Raw genomic sequence first — 23,764 nt, 5'->3', positions numbered from 1 at the left:
AGCGACTTTCCATCTCATAATTATGACAGTCAAATTTATGTTGGACTTTTTTTTCCAGGTGGAAATGAGCTTCCATACCACTAAGTCCATTTTCAAGTGTGGCCTAAATTTACAAAGAAACCATCAAAACAATGAGAGAATTCTTAGCGGGAAGCTTGAAGTCTAGTAAAAATATTACAGAAAAGGTAAAAAAAAAAAAAAAAAATTCCATCAAATTCAGTAATGAAAATCATAAACTGGTGAATGAAATGGCCCATTTCAAATAATCCCGTGTTTAATTTCGAAAACATGACAAAAAGCTTCACTGAGTGTTCTGTCCAGCTCTTTCTGCTAAACTAAATCCTCTGTAGATTTAACCTTGTGTCAGCCATTATTAATGGCTGCAGCTGCTGTTGGCAGGGCGCAGCGGACCAAGAGTCCGGGCTCTGCCACCGAGGAGCAGCGCACTGGGCAAGGGGCCCCAGGAACCCCTCCATTTAGGGGACGGACACCAGATTGTTCTGCTCAGGTTTAGTGTCCATTCTCCCCGGGGTCCTCGCTACATTTCTCCTCAGTCTATTAGTCTGATTAGATACACAAACACACCCCACACCCTTGTGTGTATGTCCGCATGTGTGTTCAACCAATCAGACCTTTAACAGACAGCGACTAACTGAACAATGAAATAAAGTGGAAAGTAACGCTAACCTTCCAACCTTTTCATCTCCACCATTTTGGAGTTGTTTGTGAGCAACCTAAAGAAGCTGACAGAGAGCCAGTACTAGTGTGTACGGGAACTTGTCTTTGTGTGATTTTATATATGTGTGTGTGTGAGAGAGCGAGAGAGCTGGGGAGAATAACAGCCCTATCTAACCGTCAGCCCATCTAAAAAGAGATAAAAGTTGGGCCCCTGATTTAAAGACTGTGTTAGAGTGTGACAGTCACTGACTCGTAAAGTCACATTCACACACATCGTAAAGCTCCCCAGCCATCCCGCCCACAGAAAGGAACACATGCACCTTAATGACGTCCACAAAAATACACACACACCCACACCCGCAGTTTTAAACCCTTCAGTCCATGCCACACACACACACACAGGATGTACCATTAGGGATGAGAATGCCTCCCAGCATGGTGCCAAAAACAATGCAGAGTGTGATCATCTTGAAGCGCAGAGGGGGCATGTAACCTCCGGCAGCAAACGTCCCATCTTTCTGCTGTCAGACGGAACCAGAAGTCAGGTTGGAGAAAAAAAAATGTATCTACCTCTCAGGGTAACTAAACTAAAAATCCACAAAACTGAAGGTGATTTTTGTGTCTTGAGGGTAAATGAAAGGAGTCTATCGCAGGGTTGTCCTGATCTGATATTAGAAATCAGTCTGAAATCAGCCAAAAAAGAGGTATGGGATTATATTGGCATGCATCTAAAATCTCCTTCATAAGCACACTGTTGGAAGCACTATTCCAGCATTTCTGTCTTGCCTTCTGCACATAGACCCATTGGTTTATAAGAAAAAAAAGGGGGTCAGTTGTTTCCAAACCTATTGTTCTCTGTTTGAGTAACATCACTTCATCAAGTCTTTGCTAACATCACACTATAAAATAGGTAATAAAATAGGTCAATGTCAGTATCGGCCAATACTCATAGCTGTAATATCTGTATCATACCAGAAGAAAAAAAATTGTATCAGGACACCTCATGTCTATCATTAACGTTCCATAAGTGCTTCTCCAAAGTATTTATAACAACTTTTTAACACTTCACAGCCACAGGCGTTAACATATTTTATTGGAATACGATGTAATAGATAAACACAAACAAGAATGTAGTTGTTCAATTGAAGCATGGCCTCGTTTGTATCAGGCTTCTCTGAGTCAACTCTACTTAATGCTGGTTTTTAACCAGCTTTGCACATCTAGAAACGTTCAATTCTCACATTTCTTCTCTTTTTGTGTTTTCTCGGTGGGTTTGCAGTTGTGCTGCATTCTATTTTTCTCCAATAAAGCACACTGAAATATGTGGTTGTAACTAATAAGGTGTAAAAAGAAATAAAACACAAGGGTGTGTGAATACTTTCTGAAGGCAACTTCAACTCAAATGTCTGTAAATGAATGACGCACACAAGCAGTCTTCTGATGGTGAGTGAAAACACGCTTTCCTGATCCTACCTGCTGCTCAAACAGCATGGTGTTGATGGCCTGGCGGCATGGCAGGATCATCATGGGGAATCCAACGGCCACAGACATCATGAAGCCCACCCGGATCATTTCTGTCACCAGGTTGGATGGAAAGTTCATGAGCACGTTGCCGGCGATGTTCTCCGTGAAGCTGACGTAGCCGAAGAAGCCCACCTGGTGGAGAGGAAAACAAAGGATGTAGTGTTGAGGAAGGTAGGACAAATAAACGTGTTTTTTTTTTTTTTTTCTATGTCTGAACGTTTCAAAGGTGTTACTTGTGGTGGATCAATAAATTGGATGGACGATACAAATGTCTGAAAATCAGCTAATGTCCCCTCTGAGAGAGTTGACTGACAAACCCTCCCAACAGGTTAACAATAGTCACCTTAGGAACTTTTTTGCTATATTTAGTGACTTTTCAGGACCCTAAAAAAATAAATTAAAAAATCAGCATATAAATGGTAAGTCACATCTTTGAAAGTATTATGTAAAATCCACTTTTTTTTAGCTTTACATCTTATGTTATTCCCTCATCAAAAACATATCTGGAGTATTGCTTTGAATCTTTCAAGCATGTTTGAGAAATCCTTTGATCTCCATGGCAACAACTCAGGTGTGCAAAATGCCTGGGTGGAGCTAGCCCCGCCTTCGAGACATAGCTCCTCCTCCGAGCTGCAGTTTCCAAGCTTCCACCTCACTGAGCAGCCATCCCCTGGAATTCCCCCATTCAGCTCCTTCAGACTAGCCAGCACCAATTGGCAAACGCCTGGTGGAACGTAACATCTGCAGAGCTCATTATAGAAGCTACTTCTCAACTAAAGGGTTAATAAAGGACCCATGTTGTGATGACTTCCTAAAAGGGGGAGTTTCAGAAAGAGCAAGAGTTTTTAAAGAGACAGGCCCAATTTCAAGGTGATAAGTTACGAAGTAAAATTTCTTTTAAGTCCTATTTGAAATTTATAGCATTTTCATAACAACTGAAATTAACATAGTTACTTGATTATGCTATAAAATGCCACTGATTGTAGTTTACGATCAGTGAACTACAATCTGTGAACCCCTAGTTGCTGCGAAAAGCAAATGCTGTAATAGCAAAGGTGGAGCTAAAGGTGAGAGAGGCAGGTGTGATGAGAAGTGCCGGCTCTACTCACGGTGATGTAGAAGATGGTGACCACGTTGAGGGCGGAGGTGAAGATGGTGCTCATGCGTTTGACTGACGGCTCGTCCAGGCTATCGTACGTTGGCAGCACCTGCCTGTGAGGAACAAGCAGGCCAAAACGACAAAACTCGGCATGCCGCTCCAAACAACGCCATGCTGGAGCTGCTGTTCTGCGGCTCGCATGCTGCCTGCGCTATCACACAGCTACACCCTCCTCTGAGAGGAGGCACTCCACCATTCCAGAGCTAACTCAGCAGGTCGGGGGAGCGTGGTTCCACAGATGTTGAGGAAATTGTGTTGTTTATTCTCCTGTCCTGACAGCTGACAACATGACAATCTTCGCAGCCACTCATTCCAGATTTAATACCGGGATTGGCTCTGTAAAGTTTTTTTTTTTAATGAGCAGGCATATGGGGGCCCGTTAGTGCTTCTCAGTAATCAGATGATGCATCTCTTCTCTCCTGTCCTTGTCAGAAGTGCACTCATCTGATCTTATTGCTTGCTTTTGTTTATCCCACTAAAACATGACTAATTTATCAGGAAGATTGTTCAAATGAAGCCTTCATCAACTGCGAGGCAACTGTAGTGCTTCCAGTTTACCTGAGTCAGACTGCTTTATTTTCCTCTTCACATTATGGGGAATAAAAACCTACTCAGCCTCTGTCTTATCCTTTTTGCAAAATGTTACACAGAAAACATGTAAAGCCCAGCTAGTGCCAGCTGCCAAAAAATAATAAGAAATGGAGAGAGATCAGACTTTAACTTAATTATACCTGCTTTGAAAAGAGTTTTGTCAAATCTGAAGCACTTGAAAAATGTTCATCTAAGTGACCCAACAAGATTTTTCTTCCCTTTCATATTTCTCCTAAACAATATTGGTTTTCAAGCTCGAACATTTTTGCATCATTTTATATCTACATATGGGGAAGGAGCCGCTTATGAAAACATCACTAGCTTTGATTTTAAACATTAAATTAACATTTTCAATGTCACGAAAGCAGAACAAGTCCTTCGATAACCTCTACAGAGACTCTGTGGACTCTCCATTTCTAAGGATTCCACTAAGAAGCCAAAGTAAAAAGATGTTGTACAATTTCTTTAGATCCACAAAAAAATACTCGCTAAAAGCAGCCAGTTCAGCAGCAGATGTCTAACTGGCTGTTAAGGCAGAAATTTGAAGACATGATTTGCAGTGATAAATTTAACTAAAGATGAATGCAGAGATGAGTTTCTCAAGATCTTGTTGGGACATTTTGAACTACAAATGCTCTTCAGGTAATAACTGTCTTTATGTGATTTCCTGTCAGCCACCGATTTCTTAACATATTTTGACAACAAATTTGCAACGTCATGAAAATTATATTAGATTTTCTTTCATTTCTTGCTGATACTAATTACTAATACTAATTAGTACATTAAATGAAAAACATGCTGATATCCTCTGGAAGATTTTTTCCCCCACATCAGTTTCACTACCATGCTTTTTACTGACATTTTTATTCCACAAACCTCTTTTTTTCCACAGCTGGCACTGTTTGGGTTATGTATACATTTGTATATCATCTTAAGAAAAAGCGAATTGCCTTGTTCTGAAATATTAAACGCCTGAGCATTTGAGTGAAATTTTCTGCAGTTTGGGATTAAATCACACAAGTTCGACGTCAGACACGGAGCAAGTCGTCTTCCACGTTTTATCTTAAGAGAATTTCCTGTCTGGATTCTAGAGAACTAAAAATCGCATCTCAAAGCTCATGCATCTGTGGATTTCCAAGTCAAGACATGAAGAGCCAGAAGTTTGTCAGTTCATGCAAAGTGTTCATAAACGAAAGACATGGGATGGAAGTGTGATGAAGGGCATACAAAATGTTAACAGTGTGTGTGTGTGTGTGTGTGTGACACAGAATAGGTGACAGTAGTCAAGGCTGGCTGAGGTAAAATGTGAAATTGCTCCTCTCTCTCCATCATTTCCTGCTCTGTGCTGTAGCAAGGGGCGGCTATGTGGAGAGGACCATTGACACATTAACCAGTAAATTTACAGGCTTTATATATAAAAGTCAGTACCTGGCAGGTTTTAGAGCATTATAAACTTTCCTGGCAGACTTTTATTTTTTCCTCACCTCCTTTCTTCGGTACAAAAGAAGAGCCATGGAGCAGAAACAAGACGGGAAGCAAGATGCCGTAACTTTCTCCTCCTCTTGTTCTTTCTCAGCCTGTCTCACTTTCACACACACTGATTTTTATTAGCTCCAGCCTTACCAGGATGCTATCTCTTAACACTTTTCTTTTTTTTTTTTTTTTTATGCGTGTGCCAATAAATCTTTCCGCCAACATTAAATGAAACAGCAAGCATCTAATGGTCACTCAGCCATCCTTACTGGAAGGCTGATGTCCTCTGATGAAACTGGGGAGATGTGGTGGAGGAATTCTTCACAGTTACAGGAATGACATGTTTCACTGTGCACCAGGTTAAAAGTTGAAAAGATAAATCCAAACATTTGTGAAGCACTGATGCTAAATAATCAGGAAACACCAGCTGTTTTTAGATTTTTAGAAACCCATTTGTTCTCAGAACACAACTGGCTTGTTTTGGATGCAGATACCGTTAGCAATTCAAGCCAGTAGCAATATATATATTTTTTTCATTTTACAATTGCTCTCAAAAGCCAACACGCCACTGTGAAAACAAAAGCAAAAATTAGACCAGGATAAATTATTCTGAACTCTTTACTCACATATAATGTGACATTTGTCCTGTACTATTCAGCTGACAGTGAAACAATTGTGCTGTAATGAAAAAAAAAAGAAAAAGCTGCAAGAAAATGGTTGGATAAATGTGTACGTCTTTTTAAAGCTCCTCTTTATTCAATTTCAGAACTTCTCTGGCAATAGACTATCAACACACCAAACCTTCCCTGGTAATGTTTACACTCTCTGCACTGCAAAAGTTCTGTAACATCTAGGGTGCATTCACACCAGGTCTGCTCAGTTCACTTCGATTGAAAATTTTGTTTGTGTGCCTAGAATGTCCGGTTCGTTTGGGGAGAGGTGAACAAGCGAAATCGAACTCCGACTCAGAACAAAGAAGCAAGAGTTGGTCCGTCTGAAAACTGAGATCTCAGTTCGGCTGAAGTGAACTCTGGTATGATTCAAATTAATGCGTGATCGCCAAACAGCCTGGAGACCACAGCAAAAGCAGGAAGCAGACCACAGTGCAGGGCATTCTGGGTAAATACCCCAAAACAAACAAGTGAGTCTACCGTTAGCAAGAGAAATGATTGGTGGGTCTTTTGCCAAAGACAAAGGAGAAATACTAAAACCGATCAAATCTGAAGCTACTCCACTTTTGTTCACATTTTATGAAGAAGGAAGTTGTGATCAGTGTCTTCTTCAGAAGTTCTTATATTGTTTCCTTCAGTGGTTTTTGGTGCAGCGCCCCCAACAGGAGGTCAACAGGTTTTTAAAGAGTTTGGATCGTTTGACACAGTGCAGTGTGAAAGAGAACCGCACCAGCTGCAGCAGCTATTGGCAAACCTTCAATTGGTGAAAATGCTCTATTTATTAAATAAAATATGGTGCATTAATAAGGCAGTGGAGCTATTTGTACCCTTCTCCTGGCTGATACTTTAGTGCAATGACATTCTTGCGATTGTTTGTAACCCGTCTGAAAATGATGGCTTGAGTTAAAGAATGCAAATGTTTTCCACATCGCAAGAAGATGAAAAATCCAAGTATTTCAGCTGAATTTCATTACAGGCTATTCAGATTCACTGTAACTGGTGGCTGGTGCGACACAGGAAGACTCGATGCTGAAACTGAATCAGAAGACACTTTGTTAAAGGATTTATTTCACCGTGTGCGCACTTATGCAACCAGGCTATTGCAGCTTTTTATTTTTTACACCAGTAGATCCATCACACAGATTGGATTCTCAGCTGAACTGCTTAGCCTGGTGGGGCACAAGTACAGCCTGGTGTCCCGCCAGGCTTATAATAACACTGGGGGAAACCCTGGACTGACTAGTTCAGTCAGATTTTCAAACAATTGTTTGATTTTCTGAATTGGAACTGTTCACTTCTGAGTACCAAGTGCAAAGCAGATGAACTATAATTCTTTACTAGTTCTATCAAAGTTTTTTTCTCACACGCTTTCTGCTCCGTGGACCTTTAGGGTTCAACTTCTGTGAGTATAAATCCAACAGTTTCTTTGACTTTTTGCATATGATTGATATAACCCTTTCATACCCAGACATTTTGAGCAAATTTCCAACCGTTTGCCACCGGCCCCTCCCAGAGAGACGGCTTCTGCTGCACACTTTAACGTGTCCCTAAGAGGAGCCAAGCATTCCACATTATTCTACTTCCAAAAAAAAAAAACCACAGGGCCAGCTCCCACCACGTCATAATGGCGATGTTAAGTAATGTTCTAGCTGAAAATAAACACATTTCATGAACGTAATAAAAATCCAATGTGCTAAGAGCTGTTTAATCAGCCTGTGAATACATCAGTGTGTCTGTAAGATGGCGGCAGTCCAAGGTGTTGATTAGTGGTTTGGCTGAAGCTGAGTGAGTGCTTGCCTTGCTCAGTATGACCACAGGCCAAGAATTCCCCCCCACCCACCCCCACCCCTCTGCCAAATATCACTTAGCACAACAACGCTCACGCAGACACACACAAGTGCATGTTTTCTTTGTTTTGGGGTGACATGCACATGCCCACCACACCATGTTTAGTTAGCTCTGTCATTACATTAATTCAAGTCAGGTTTAGGTCTCCAGGCTTACAGCCACCGCCCCCTCCCAACAGTTTTACTCACTTACTCTCGCACAAAACAAAAACACCGCCGCCCAAACATCTGCCCCGTAATGATCTCACCATAACAGTCCCCTAAATCCTTCCCCGACGCTGCATTCACATCCAACACAAACTCCATCCATTAGGTCGGTCCGGGCGGCCCCACAACCCGAGCAAAGCCGGCGCACACCCAGGGCAAGCAGCGACGGTAGAGGACGGCACAAAGGAGGCACTGATTGAGCCAGCAGAAGGATGAAAGGGAAGAAATGCGGAGGCTGCTGCTCTAGCGATTACTAGACTCACTGTGGGGAACTTCACTGGAATGCGAAGGCAGTTTTTGATCGCTTATGTTTGCTTTAAAGAGCAGAGAAATTTCACTACAGCAAACAGTTTTGCAACATAACCTTGCCTTTTAAATCCTCAAATGTTTGTCTTTATTTCCCTCTTGACAAACTCAACCTAAATCCTTAAATCCTTGAAAATGACACGAGTAAACAAAAAGAGACCTTAAATTACTCTGGACTATCTTTAGGGACTAAACATGGGCCAGTATCAAAGAACACTAAGTTTTAAATCTTCAGAATCTTATCAGAGGGTTTTTAATGAGGTGCCAGGGAAAGACGAGTTTTCTCTACTTGTATGGATCATATGTTGCTGCACACTGCTGATCAGCTGGATTACAAAAGCCTACAACATTTTTCACTCTGTCTGTGAGGAAGACAAAAGGGACTGATTTGACCCATTTCCTGCTCCAAACATTCTTGTTAAGGTGTGTTTAATAATTAATGAGCTACAAAGGTCATTTTAAACTGATTATCATTATTGTTATGATTATTAATGTGTTACTATAATTATGATTACAATTACTATTAATAATTAAGAAATCCTCTCAATATCAATTATGATATTTTATTGAGAAACAAATTAGGTGAAAAAACAATGAATACAGTAGGTTTTTCAATTCAACATTAAAGAGTTTTTATCAGGCAGTATGTGGGACAACCTTTTTAACAAGATGAAGAAGAGACTGCAAGGAGTGATGGAAAATTAATTTGCATTATTGTATTTCTGTACTGAAACATATTTTCCATTTTATGCAGTGCAGTACTATATGGGGTTTGGAACATCTGTATGCTGCCCGTTATTTTTACTGGTTTCCTTGTAATCCATAACATCAGCCCAACCTCATTATCACATAGACCTAAATCATCAAGTCCAAAGTGTCCATGAGATACATATATAAATAATATTAATCAAAAGCGCAGAAAAAAATTATATATATCTACATATTTTCTGTTTTTACCAGCTCAACAAAAAAACTAAACAGGCATATTTAGACAAACATTAAATGCAGCTTAGGGTGCATAGAGTTTAGCATTGCATAAAAGCTGTTGGATATTTGTCTGATTATTAAAAGATCAATATTTTGTTTAGTAATATGCAACACTTTTTTCAATTTTTTATTATTTTATTAAACTGCAACATGGGGGCTATAGATGGTGACCGAAACCCATTTTGGACACCCCTGGTTTAAGGAATAGTGCATTTATATCATTGATGTTTTTGACAATAAATCTCATCAGTTATTAATAGATTTTATTTGAATTTGTACTGTTTTTTTGCAACAGATATCAGAAGCTGGACTGTTGATTTGAAACTTTGAGATCATTATTGAAATTGTTCAATACACAAAGAAAGAAAGAAAAAGATTTTTTTTCTGTTCGTATTCCTCTATTCACAGAGATCACACTCAGCAGTAGAAATAATAGTCACATTTATGTTTTAAAGAAAATCAGATCATTTTTGTGGGTTTTTTTTTACTCAAGGTGATGATACTATGAGACTCTCAGATCGGCCCACATCTATTAAGTTCTGATGTCAGAAAAATTCAAAATCTGAAGTTGGACAAAAACTTTTCAAATCAGCTTTATGATGTTATCCTGAAGTAGGGCAATGGGGGGAAAGGAGTACTTACGACTGGCAGGCGAAGGCCATCCCACAGATAGGGAGACAGCGAAAAACACCCTCCCAGCGCACCACATAGACCTGCCCTAGCCACCAGCCGCTGAGCAGCCCGTGTTTGAACGAGGACAGCACCATCTGAGGGGAAGGAGGCGGAGGGGAGGGAGGGGGAGCGGGGGTTACAGCCCAGACCAAATGAATACAAATGGACGGAGGACATGAAGAGCATAGAGGAAACAGGAGGATGATGTCCATGTCGACAGCTCGCTGATTTTTTCGTCATAATCATTGAGGGAAGAAAATCAGAAAACATGAAGAGACAGAAATGGAAGGAAGCCGCGTCCTGGATGAAAAACCCGTTGGAATCGGACAGAATGAGTCAAATAGAGAGCTGGGGAAAACTGGAGGCTTTTGGGCGACAACCTAACAGGTTTTTCACCAGCATGCGTTTCCTTTGTCTTGCTCCTTTAAAACAAAACAAAAAAAAAATCCACCACATCCAGAACACTGCGATTCATTCTGGGTGGAGGTGTAGCAAAAAACTCGGTTAAACCCCTCTGCCTTACTACTACTGCCACCAAAGACACACACACACACACACCCACCCACACACAGCTCAATCCAGAAAAGGTGAATGAATGACGGGGATGAAGGACAGGAGTGGGCAGAAGGTTCAGGTGGAAACATGAGGAAGGATTTAGGGAGAGCAAAGCTTCCTTCACTCTCTGCCCTTACCGTGGTGTTATTGGGGGTGGGGGTGGGGTTTACTTACGGGTGACAGCAGAAGGTTGTGGCGATAATGGGCAGGCACTGAATGACGCCCTTGAAACGCCACAGGTGAACCTGCTCCACCCAGGAGCCCGAGATTATGCCGTAGCGCAGAGACGACAACACTATCTACATCACCAGAAGCAGAGACAGCGGCGAGAAGAGGAGAGGGGAGAGCCAGAGGGGGGAGAGGGGATGCACATGTTAGGTAGAGGAGAGGAAGGGAGGCGGGACAAGAGAGGGAAAAAAAAGACAGGAAAGTTAGATGATGAAGGGTGAGAGAGGAGATCAGTTAAGGGTAGGATGGAAAGAGGGAGGGAAGGAGATACATCTATTAGAGGGTGAGGTGACTGGGCCGGGTCGGGCCGGGTCTAGAGTTAAACTCACCGCACCACTGCTCTAGGTTACCGACATGCTCCACAACTCACATGACAACAGAGAGAGAGAGAGAGAGACAGAGAGAGACAGAGAGAGCAGCAATGGCAGTGGAATTCAGTAAAACTGAGCTGAACACAAACACAACCTAACTCACACCAGGCAGGAAACTGATGCTGGACCAGCCTCTGCTGTACTACAGCAGGACCGTCTCTAGGTTTTGTGGGGCCCCAACTTATCAAAATGTTGTAGGAATGATCTGCTGATTATTTTTGGACTAATCGAGTGATGATCGGACAGCTAAAGACGCTTAATAGATTTTTTTTTGCAGAATTTAAATCAGCTGAAGCTACATCTGCCACTTGAGGAGTTTTGGGTAGAACATATTCACAGACAAAAAATGTGCTTTTACATCTTAAATGAAAAATGTGTGCATAAATATAGCAGTGTAAATATACTTTTTTGAATCCAGTAAACAACTAATTGATTACAAAACTAGTTGACGATTATTTAATCGATTAATTATGTTTAATCGTTTCATCCCTAATGGTTTTTATATAACTGAATCAAGATGTCACCTGGTGCATCTTTGTCCAACAGAGTAAAGAGGGATGAATCCAGTTTTTTATTATTAATTGTAATGCATGCATCTTTTCAAAACGTGTTTCAGAAGAACGCTCTGTGCAACAGGAAGACGTCTCTTTTGACTTTTCACTGCAGACTTTTCTATAAGCTGTCGTTCTTGTGGAAGCAAAGCCCAGGTCGGTAAAAAGAAATATGACAGAGGCCAGCTTGGTGCGGATCAGTGATGAATGGCCAAGTAATCAAAGTTCAATTATGCTGAGTGGAAACAAGAACTGACTCTAGAATAAGTCAATAAAATTCCTCTTCCATTATAATTATCGCTGCACCGATTGCAGTTTTTTGACCGATCACCGATCTTAAAAACCCTGACCTATCAATTTCTATTTTGACTGATAATAGTCAATTTTTTTGTCTAAAAATTTTGCTAAATTATAGATGCAAAGTTGCTAAGTTGGAAACTCTAATACCACATGTGAAAAAAACTTGATCCTTGGAAGAGAACACACGTGAAATGTTCTCTCTGGAGAAAACAGGAGTAAAAATGGACATCTTCCATTTTTGGCGCCTGCATCAACTATATAGTCATTTCTTGGGCAGATTAGAGGTCAGATTTAATCCAAAGACCGGTGCAGCAACTGTTTTCTGCCTGAGTGACTTAGTGTGGATTTGCTCTTTACAAACAGGAGCAAGACAGTACCTTGTTGGTGCATTGGTACAACGGAGCAAATAAGCAACAATTTATGAAAAATACAACAAAAACAACATTTGTTCAAACAGAACAGGAGCTCCAACTGAAAAGCAGAACGGCACATTAAACTCATTTGGTTTTTACATGCATAAAAGCAACACAAACTATTAATACACAATAAACTAAAGCTGCTCTTAGTTCATGATGTCATATAAAATCTAAAGGTAGAGATGAGAAACAATTATCGTTGGTTTGCACTAGCCAAACTTCAGCCACAAAAACATCTGAAGCATCATTTTAAAGACCACCAGTGCTGCATGTTTCCCTTAACAAAAGTACAATAACTGAATATGACTGAATTGTTCTTTGAGGTTTCTTCGAGTTTGTACTCTAGATTAAAAATAAGTCAATGAAAAACAGTATGCAGAAAGATCCCTGGCCGGGATTCGAACCCAGGACCTTGTTGCTGCAAGGCAACAGAGCCACCAACTACTGTACTGTTAAACAGGATTTGATCCCAATCTATAGAGAAACTCTGACTCATGTATACAGAGGCTGTTTTGCTGGTGCAAACCATTAACCTGCTGACCTCACCGACAGTCCTCACATGTACTGGACAGACAGAGAGCGGCTGAGTGGAACTGGGCTCACCGTGAACATGAACAGGGTGTAGAAGATGAGAGCCATGGCTGAAAAGGACTGGATGGAGGACATCATGTTCCTCTGCAGGCTGAGGGGGAGGACGACCAGCAGCGACACGGCGACCAGCAGGAGCACACGGAAACTCCCCGTCACCTGAACGCAGCACAGCAACGACGCCAGGCGAGGAGCTTCAAATACCACCGCAGTCAAACTCGCTGGCTACAGACCAGGGGTGTCCAAAGTGCGGCCCAAGGGCCATTTGAGGTCTTTAGAATAAGCTTTTATGGCCCTTGACAGCATTTGAAGAATGTTGCAATTTTGATGCAGATTGCAATGGCAAATTTATATTCTAAATGGAAAATGTAAAAATCAATTTTTATTTTTAATCAACCTCAAATGTCATACTAACTTTGGTTTCATTAAAATTACTTGTAAGGCTGGGAAGACACCGATAACTGCTTCCAGTTCTAGTTAAATTTAATGTTGTGAAGGTAAAGGAGAAAATCACAATCATATGCTTGTATTTTTGATTGGAGAGAAAAAGTCAATTTTGGCCCCAGAGAATTTCTAAATTGAGGATTTCAGCCTTCGGTGCAAAAAGTTTGGACACCCCTGCTGTAGCTTTTGACAGATTTTTTGTGTATATAAGAGAGGGGAGCAGATTAATACTGAACGTTGACTTATAAAATAAGTCTCAAACCTGTAAACCCAACAGCTGAGCGAAGAAATTTGATCCCAAGTCAGCAATGACAACGTAGAAGGCGATACAAGTCCCGAGCATCAAACCGATCATACTGCAGAGACGGGAAAAAGAATTTCAATTTATTTAAAAAGTCAAAGTCTGAGATTAACTTTACATTCTCGTTATTGCTGAGTTCTTACAGAAAAACAAACAAAAAAAAACCATTTCAAATCTAAAAACACGCAAAGTGAAACTTGCCTCGTCTCTACGAGCGTTTTTCCAGGTTTCCCATAAGCATGGAAGGCTGTAGAGACGGAAACATCGACGTGAAAAATCTAACAGAAACTCATTCATCAGCTGACATCCTGCTCAGAATGGTTGGAGGTGGCTTTCTCACTTCTTTAAAACCACAACTGCTGCTACTTCTGTTACTGCGGCAACAAGGAGGCACCACAGATTACCCACCCAGTCCAGCGTAAGTCCTCCGCTTGGTGTTGCTGGCGGTGTGGACCAGGAACATGCAGGACTTGTGGGTCATCCATGAACAGAAGAAGAGCAGCAGAGTGCCCAGCAAGATCCCACACTGGGGAGGAGCAGAGAGGCAGGTCAACATCAAACCCAACCTATACCTTCAACTCCTGTGATTCAGGAAATTAACGCGAGAGCAGATGAAGTATGAGAACTACTTCTGGTCTTTTCATATTTCACAGAATTTCTGGGAATTGTTTAAATGGACAGTTTAGACCAGTGGTGTTCAAACTTTGTGCCGTGAGCGACAAAGTCGTTAAGTAGAAAGGACCTGGGGTCACAGAAGTGTTAGGTTTTGTTTTTGGAACATTTTGGAAAAGAACATTTTGTGCCTTTTTTATTTTACCTGCTCAATAATAAACTAAAAGTGACAATTTTATGGAAAGCAACAAAATAGAAAATTTTTGTAGAAAACTGATCATGACGGATAGAAAACATGAAAAAAGGTGTAGCACAACCGCGTTACTGTCAGACAGTTTCCACATGTTTTACGGTTGATCGTTTTCTTATTTGAACTAGAAAATTTGCATTTGAGAAAAACCAGTGTTTGTGATTCTAGCTGCTCCAAAATTAAGACAAATGCAAAAGCTTTAATAAATGGGAAGTACAAAAAGTATTTTTTTTTGTACTCAATATTTCTTTAAGATGTTATTTATCTGTAACAATGTTGCCCTGTAGCACATGCCAAACTATTTGATTTGAAAAAATACTCACAGTTTGCTACTGAGTTTTTTCATGAATACATTCTGCCACTACAGGCCATTTAATTACATTGATGATCTTGATATGGCCCAAAATGAAAATGAATTCCAAATACCAGATTTAAAAGATCAAAAAATTTCCATCTGTGAAAAATGGCCCCTAAAATAAGCAGGCAAAGATTTTTCTGCTACAACAACTGATAACACATGCACAGAATCGGTCGAGTGATATGACATGACAAGGCCACAGGTAGGCTTCAGATTGTGCATGTTTGGCTAAATCTCTCTCATTGTACATAGAAAAACCTAAATCTGAAAGAGGCTGCTGATTTCAACCATGAACGTGTCAGTCACAGAGCGACCCTTTTATCCAACATGTGCATTTTTAGAAAGGTAGGAGGAAGTTGGAATCTGGTAAAAGTCCATTCATCATGTACAGGAAGAACAAGCAACTTCTACACAGAAAGGTCACAAGATTCTAAAAGATTCTATTTATATATATATATATATATATATATATATATATATGCAGCTTATAGTTCAAAAAATCCAAATAAAGTAAATCTATAATCAAGATGATGGTATTACAATCCACAGAGTGAGAAATAAAATCCATTTTGCCCACATAAAATATGCCATCAACAACAACTGGATTCAAACATGCAGGTTGTGAAACCCATTTTGCGTTGCATAACAGTGATAGATGATTTCATGTTCATGTCCAAGCTATGATACTTCAGTTTGCCTAAATGCGTGCTTAAAAACATATTTGCAAAATTCATCATATTGTCATATACATTTTGAAAAAGGATTTGAAACTGATTGTTTTTTATGATATATACTTTCAGCTTTTCGCAGATTTTATTGTAAATTTAGGTAAAGAAATTCCCTTGGAATTTCACCCTTAGTTGTTCAAATTATAAACCTATATGTATAGCTTAATGTATTGTTTCTTTTCAACATATTCACATTCACTTTTAAACACTGCGATACATATTTACATAACCATTTTTGTAGACAGTATAAACATATTTGAGCCTACCCATCTTATTTTACACATTATTCTTTATTTAAATTAAACATAAAAAAAAACCCCTCTGGATCATGTGAAACTGATTTCACATGATCCAGAGGGCTCTAAATCTGACAGGGCATTAAAAGGCCCTGTCAGATGAGAGGTTTTTAACAGACAACTATTTAAAAAAATATTGCTATAATGCCTTGTAAGAGTAGGCAGCAAAATTAAAATTTAAAAGTGTACGTAATCTAAATAAGAATTGATTATTTGGATACATTTCTCAATAAAATCATTTGAAAACGTACGAAATATTTATTATATTTCAATATAACACTAAAACAAGTGACAAAAACAAATCCAACACTGGATCAGAACAGTTTCAGTGAACCTCAGCCTGTCTGCATGGAATAAAGTGAACCTTATGGCGGCAGCTGAGTGACCCACCTGTTTGAAGCAGAAGGGCATGGTGAGCACGCTGACTCCAACGATGCTGTTCACCACGTTCATGATCAGGCCCCAGTTAGACGCCGTCATTTTCAGTTGCTATGTGCGTGGCAGTGGTCTTATAAAACCAATAAAGCTTTACGAGGCAGAGACGGGAGCGCCGTGAGGGCCGCCGGTGCTGTTTTGGCTCGGTCTAATTTCTGGAGCTGCTGGTCTACTTCCCCGTGGATCAGTGACGTGGCGCTTTGAGAGGAAACACAACGACAGCTCGGTAGAACACGCTATTAACTTTATTTATTTTTCTAAAATACCAGCTGATAAGCTACCCGAATAGTGTTTGGGTAAAGGTAAATAAGTCCACGTAGGCAGTTTATAACGTGTAAAGTCATTAGCCACAAAGCTAAATCGATAACTTCCTAGTTGCCTACCTTACTCTCCGCCCTCCCGCCTTCCTGTGCTGCTACGTTATCATCTGTAATTCCGCCACATTCATTCGTTTTTTGCGGATAAGAGGCGTGTTGGTGCGTGTAATGAGAGAAGAAAATCAGTGTATCACAGTTCATCAACAAATACAAGAGGACTGCTTCCCTGAAAGTGTATCCAGGAAGTGGTATCTAAGAGCTGAGTGACGCTGCCGCAACTTAAAGACTGATGAAATACTCGGGCGCCTACTAGTGGTCGAAACTTTAATGCCACTTTTTATGAAACCCAACTTCTATTAGACCTTCATTGTTATTATAAAAGGCAAATTGATTTAAATTTTTTTTAAAGTTTGTTTTACATCCAGGCAACAAAAAAAATACATTTTAAGTGTATATGGTAACCGAGCAAGGTGCATTTTTTTTACTGTGTTAGTACATAATGAGTTTCTTTCTTTCCATTCAGTCTTTAATAATATTCCAAGGCCACTAATATTACTGATCTTTCTTCTGTATTGCTACATTTTCTTGTGCATCCTGTTTTTAATATAACTTGTTTTAAATAATTTTCCAGTCTTAAATTACATTGACATTACAGGATGTGTCTTATGAAACTCAGAACATTTCTAAGAGTTGAAGAACGTGTACTTTTGAAACTCTGAAATTTCCATGAGTTTAATCTCAAAATGTCAAAGTTTTTTCTAGCAACATTTTGATTTTTGAAACTGAAATTTCCTGTGTTTCTCTAGAAAATTTCTGAGATTAATCCCAACATTTCTGAGATTTTTGGTGGAAATTTACTCCTTTTTTATCTATAATAGTCTTTGTACGCCATCTTAACCATAATTGCATAATCTATTTTCCTTTTTGAATGTTAAAATATGTTTCACATCTCTTTGGTAATACCATAAAACTGTGGCGTTTGGTCATATTTTACTAGTCTCATACCATCCCATACCTTGTTCAGACACATTTGGTTATTGTAGCTGTTTTTAACTATTATGCATGTTTTTGCAGTTCTCCTTATTATCATTATATATCAGTTTACAGGTGATTTGTGACAAAAGTTGATGAGTTTTCAATCGTTTCATTTTTGCTAGCACTCTCTTTCACCTTTTAGCCCTCAGTTTGAATGTTGTTTGTGGCATATATTTCTTTTTGTTGACATTAACTTCACTGGTGATTTTAATTAACTTTACTTAAATAATTATTTTGACATATATATAATGTGATGCAACTCGGTGCTACTGGTACATTAATGCATCATGAAATGCTGATATGTCATCAGTTAGATGGAAATGGTTTTTTCTTCTCCTGCATAATAGATTATGCTTTTGAGAACATTTTATTTTGTTGACAGTGCTCTTTGTTCCTTGTTTCCCCCTGAGGGTCATATACTGGTAACAGAATATTTTTGCCTTGTTATGTTTATTTTACAAAAGCACCAACAGACATGCTCGAATCCTGTTTTTCCAGAGGCCTCAGATATTCCTTTCAGGAAAGGGAAACAAGCAACAAAGGACTGAAACAGAAAAGAGCAAATGCGGTCGATGACGTTGGAGAGGTTTTTTTTTTCTTTTTAGCCTCTGCACCTGAGATGCTGCTTGGCAGCGGCCCCGGTTCGTTTCCGCCTGCCCGGTGCCCTCTCTGATACACAACTATTGTGTCATTTGACCAGGAAAGAGGAGAAGGAGGCGGGGGTTGGAAGGAGAAAGCCATGGAGGGCGAAAAGGGTCTTGACCTTAAATTTCCCCCTCAAGCCGGTTGTGCTTTCCCCCAGAGATGAGGGATTTTTTTTTAAAAGCAGGCATGTGATGAAGCTTTGATAGGCAAGGAAGGGGAATTCTGAATTGCACAGAGGATGTGGATGTATATATACGTGTGTAGGTGGATATGGCAGATATTTTAGATTGTTGCAAAATCTAGTTCACTAGCCATCACAGATAGATAGATAGATAGATAGATAGATAGATAGATAGATAGATAGATAGATAGATAGATAGATAGATAGATAGATAGATAGATAGATAGATAGATAGATAGATAGATAGATAGATAGATAGATAGATAGATAGATAGATAGAATTAAATCTTGTACTTTTAAAACTTCTTCATGATTCTTCACAGAGCACTCGTTTTGAACTTTATACCACCTGATCAGACTTCAGTGAACCTGTTCAGTGAAACAGGTGAAGTAGGAAATGGAAAAATGATGCTGTATAATGTCAGTGGGTTGAGTTAATAGGCATTTGGTCATAAAGTTAATATAGACAGATTGTTTTTTAATACAGTGTTATAAAATAAGTGATAAGTTTGTCACTCATATTCAGGCATTGCCAATAAAAAGCCTTTTTTGGACATTATGAAATTGTCTTTCTTGTTTTAATTTGATCTTTTTGAATCCCAAATTAAGCAAAACATAAACATGATACGTTTCAACACAAATAATACTTGTTTATTAATCAAGGCTATCAGTTATTCTTTTCGCCACCTTACCGTAATGGGTTCAACCCTGTTTTAGGTCAATGCTTGACCCAACTTGAAACTAAATGATTGTATTTTCCAGTCTTTTGAAAACTTTCTTCTGGCTCGTATAATATCTGCAGCACCAGATAGTTAGTTATGTGGAAAGCCTCGATGCGGGTAAATCCTCAATACTATAAGAGAAGTCTTTTTTACCGAGAAAATACGGATCATATCCTAAATATACGTGTATTTTTTCGAGATGCCTTGTCTGTTCCAGCCTATTTAGGGCATTAGCATACTGTTGTGATCCGTTTTGATTTGTTTTGAACCGGAGAAATCCACTTCCGGCCCTGTATCTGAATTTCGCGCTTCATCCGGGTCACGTGTCTGAAACCCAGCAATTCTGAAATTGTGTTTTTCAATATTAGCGGAATATAGACAAAGTTTTGCACATATTTGTAGTAGGAACACAGCTTGTGTGTACTTGTTTAGCTATTCTTCTTTCGACCATTTCTGGCATTACTAACATTCTAAAGGCCGACGGACGTAAGCCCAGTCATACTACGGTGGACCTCCTTGTTACGGTTAAGGGTTAGCTTTAGCGGTAGGGTGTGATTTAAGTTTTAGTTAAAGTTAGGGTTAGAAATAGACCAGTACTGGTTGGGGTTAGGAGAAAATGTCTGGATTAGGCATAAATTGAGTTATTACAATGGATGGAAGTCAATGCAAAATCCTAATATGGGTAGAAATACAAACTTGTGTGTGTGGGCATGGGGGGGTGTGGTGTGCGTGTATGTGTGTGCATATGTGCATGATCAGAAAGGTTAAGACAGGAAAAACCCTGGCCATTGTGCGGCAGTGACCCCTCAAAATCAATGTGACAGACCGGTTGATTGGCTGGAGGGTCCTGTCTCTCTGCACATAATCCCTCAAGGTAGACCCTCAGCCAGTCGGGGTGTGCTCGTGTGTGTGTTGGTGTGTGTGGGTGTGTGTGTGTTTGCATTTATGTATATGGATGTATTTGGGGTTGTCTGTGTGTCTCTCTTCACCTAATCCCTCAGGATTGACCAACAGCGATGGGATTGGGTATTAGTGCAGTTACAGGGGGTCAAGCCTGCCGATGTGTGTGTGGGGAGGGCTGGGGTGGGGGTGTGCGTGACTGAGAGAGCTTGAGTGTGAGAGATACTCCATGGTAGCCCAATTAGACTGCAGAGTGCCCATGTTCCTCTGAGGCTCAGTAATGTGTAGAGGTACTGGGAGGCTTCAGGAGCCGGGGAAGCGTCGGAGTTAGCCTGGATGAGGCAGGGTGGAGGCGGGGGAGGCAGATTTTTACGGCAGATTTGAACAGATAACCTGGTTGGAGCGAAATTGGACGCAGGCATCTGGATTTGACCTCCAGCCCTCAGCGTGACCCACGGGTCGCTCTGGGGTCGCGGGGCACAAAGCAGAGCACTGACCCTGCACAGGTCAAGCATGCGGGCGGCTGAAAGGACGCCTTTGTGGGGGGCTGGCATGCTCACTATTTCCCATGAGCACCAGGGGACCATGTCTGCCCAGGAAACTGAACCGGAGAGTCAGAGGAGGTGTGTGTGTGCGTGGGTGTGTAAGTGAGGCTGGAAAACCGTAACTGATTTTGTTTATATATCTGCCTGTTTGGCTCCTGATTATCGCTGACTGAAAATTTCTCCTGATTTTGATTTACCGCCAAACGCCTTGCTGGTTGTTTGATTTTTTTTTTTCTCTCTGTATGTTGGAAACCACTGAAGGATTTTGGAACATCAGGTTAAAAATAGCAACGCAAATTTACTCTCTAAGTTCCAGTTGAGGGATGATGTTCGGAAAACTTAAAACACATTCCAGTTTCTTCGACATTAAGATCGAATCCAGGTTCTCTTAAAGCCTGAGAAGTTTAATCACATATATATACACACACTCCTGCTTGTGTTGGTGGAAGGCAGAGGGAGATGCAGTTCGGATCTTCGGGTGCGCCTGTGGTTGTTGCTTGTGTACATCTGTTAGCGCCTCCTTAATGAGCGCATGCACATTCCCTCCAGTCCTGTGTGTGGCCCTCGGAGAACCAGAGCGAAGCCCCTCCGTCCCCCCCTCTCACTCCAGTAATCACATTTAATTACGCACCAGCATTAGACGGCTTATGAATAGGGTTTTTAGCCAGGCCTCTCACACAGAAATTGGCTGCATCCAGCTGAACATTGGCCACCTTTGTCCCGCTTATCCCGTTATATTCTATTAAGACTTTGTCATTTGACCGTCATCAAAGCACCAGCTAACAAAGCAGTGCTAACAACTGCGGGACTAATGCTGCACATTAAAAACCGGGGGAACAACGGCCGTTTTCCTGCTTGAACAGCTAGTGTCTGCCCCGTTAATGCAGCACATGGGACCACACATCACACTCTGTCCACAATGACATAGCACCTAGTACTGCTGATGAAAGATGTTTATTCTAGAGAGTTTCCTCCACGTGAGCCAATCTGAGTTTGAAATGTGGAGCAGCTTCTTCTTGCAGGTACAGATTTTCTTGTTAATCTCTCAGAAGATTCTCACACTTTTAAGATGCTAGATCAGGGGTCTCAAACTCAATTTACCCGGGGGCCGCTGGAGGTAGAGTCTGGGTGAGGCTGGGCCGCATTCACACACACGGTCTCCTCAGCCGAACCTTTCTGATTGCCTATTACCATATTTGGCCGTAGTCAGGCGCTGTAACAACCGTAATTGTGTAGTGTCTCTTTAAGATACTCTAGTATTGCTAATGATGTCAGAAGTATGCGCCACGGCTTCTCTGTAGAGAGCGTGGGAGAAACGTGCTAGACGGACATGTTAGCTCCCTAACTTTTTAGTAATGTTACGGGTTGTTTGGACGCTGCTCAATTTTTATGTCTGATAATATAGCAGCCGTTCAACCGGGCTTTGTAAGGTTGGTGAAGAGCGTATTTATTAAAGGACAACACTGTGGAATTCCCAGTACCAGTGTGGTTGTGAGTTTTTGACCGTCCTGACGAATCTGTCGCCTCCTCTCCTCCCTTAAACACAACCCAAGCGTTACAGCGCCTAACCTTAATTACGTTACACTGATCAGCAACTTCCGGGTCTAGACTGGATGCTGAAGCACGTGAAGCGGGAGCGGCCGCGGAAATTGCGCATGTACAGCATGCAAATAATGACAAATAGAAAATGCAAATAGGCCCGGCCAATGTCCCGCCCCCGAGAGCAATATACTCCACCATGATTGGTAAGTTCGTTCAGCTCCGCACACAACACTGAAAAGTGCCAATTATATCAAACTCGTGGGCCGCACTAACATTAAACTTTCATATTAAGGCGGGGGCCACAAACTATCGTCCCGAGGGCCGCAGTTGGCCCGCGGGCCGCGAGTTTGAGACCCCTGTGCTAGATGAATCAGATTTGCATTAAGGAAGGTGTAGTCACATTGTAAGTGTCACTAAAATGATTAAAGTCATGAAAAAATTTTTATTTTTTATTTCTAAAAGATAGAATAATGTATTTTAAGTTGTTTGGTTCACGTTTTAAGATTTGTGTTAGTCTGTTTGTAAATGTATCTGTGTCTAAAGCTTTGTGTTTTATTTCTGTAGTTTTCACGGCAAAAAATAAAGAGCCTGTCTTAAGGTAGCTGTGCCAGAGTTGTCACTTTGGAGCTACACACATTCTGTACTGTTTAGATCTGCAACATGCATGTCCAGTGTATGATTTCTTAAGTATCCACATCCTTTAAGCTTTTATCTATTTTGTCCTTCAACAACCACAAACTTTAATGTCATTTATTGGGATTTTGTGTAGCAGATAAACAATAAGGGTGTTTTAACACCTAATATAAACATAAAAGGAGTAGCATCAGATTTTAGCGGTTGGAATATTTCTTCTTTGTTGTTGATGAAAGACCACAAATCATTTCTCCTGTTAGCATTTGTTTTGGTTGTTTTTACAGAAAATGCAATGCGTGTAGTCCACTTCCTGCTTCTGGTGCGGTCTTTAAGATTGGCCGCTTATCAGTTAATCGTTAGTCAATCGATAACATCAAACATCTTCAGATTAACTCATCAACAGTTAATTTGCATCCAGACAGATGCAAATTATCTGCAGGTCAGGGAAACAGTTGTAGGGAAATTTTAGGTAGGGTTGGGTTCTAAACCAACATCAAAAGTCCTGAAAATGGAGAAATTGTGGCGCAGCTGCAAACATACCAAGACGTGACTGTCTGGCTTCAGCAGCCAAAAGGCCAGTGGGGGAGATGCAGAGATTCACAGCTCGGGTGGGAGAATCTGTCAACAGTCCAGCTATTGGATACGCACGTAACAAATCAGACTTTTATGGAAGAGTTGATGAAAGGTAATAGTAAC

At 40.6% G+C, this 23,764-nt stretch overlaps 1 protein-coding gene across 6 annotated transcripts in view; it reads right to left on the bottom strand.

Moving 5' to 3' along the window:
- slc38a10 (solute carrier family 38 member 10) overlaps nucleotides 1-17,128 on the bottom strand; it is a 40,915-nt gene extending 23,787 nt beyond the window's left edge. For 3 of the 6 annotated variants that reach the window (XM_032574800.1, XM_032574805.1, XM_032574804.1), the window contains exons 1-10: nucleotides 16,932-17,127; nucleotides 16,504-16,746; nucleotides 14,278-14,395; nucleotides 14,071-14,116; nucleotides 13,831-13,924; nucleotides 13,140-13,283; nucleotides 10,845-10,969; nucleotides 3,312-3,414; nucleotides 2,152-2,334; nucleotides 1,088-1,199 (exon numbers count right to left, since the gene is read on the bottom strand). In XM_032574800.1, coding sequence (XP_032430691.1) covers nucleotides 1,088-1,199; nucleotides 2,152-2,334; nucleotides 3,312-3,414; nucleotides 10,845-10,969; nucleotides 13,140-13,283; nucleotides 13,831-13,924; nucleotides 14,071-14,116; nucleotides 14,278-14,395; nucleotides 16,504-16,593 — 1,015 coding nt within the window. In that variant the 5' untranslated portion in view covers nucleotides 16,594-16,746; nucleotides 16,932-17,127. Of the gene's footprint in view, nucleotides 1-1,087; nucleotides 1,200-2,151; nucleotides 2,335-3,311; nucleotides 3,415-10,085; nucleotides 10,211-10,844; nucleotides 10,970-13,139; nucleotides 13,284-13,830; nucleotides 13,925-14,070; nucleotides 14,117-14,277; nucleotides 14,396-16,503; nucleotides 16,747-16,931 lie in introns of all 6 variants that reach the window. The other 3 variants (XM_032574803.1, XM_032574802.1, XM_032574801.1) reach the window with 3 other exon arrangements.
- Nucleotides 17,129-23,764: the final 6,636 nt, after the last annotated feature.

The sequence above is a fragment of the Xiphophorus hellerii genome, chromosome 10 (assembly GCF_003331165.1).
Source record: "Xiphophorus hellerii strain 12219 chromosome 10, Xiphophorus_hellerii-4.1, whole genome shotgun sequence".
Classification (NCBI taxonomy): Eukaryota; Metazoa; Chordata; class Actinopteri; order Cyprinodontiformes; family Poeciliidae; genus Xiphophorus; species Xiphophorus hellerii.
Note: the sequence above shows the minus strand (reverse complement) of the source record. Positions and strands in the feature narration are given on the sequence as shown.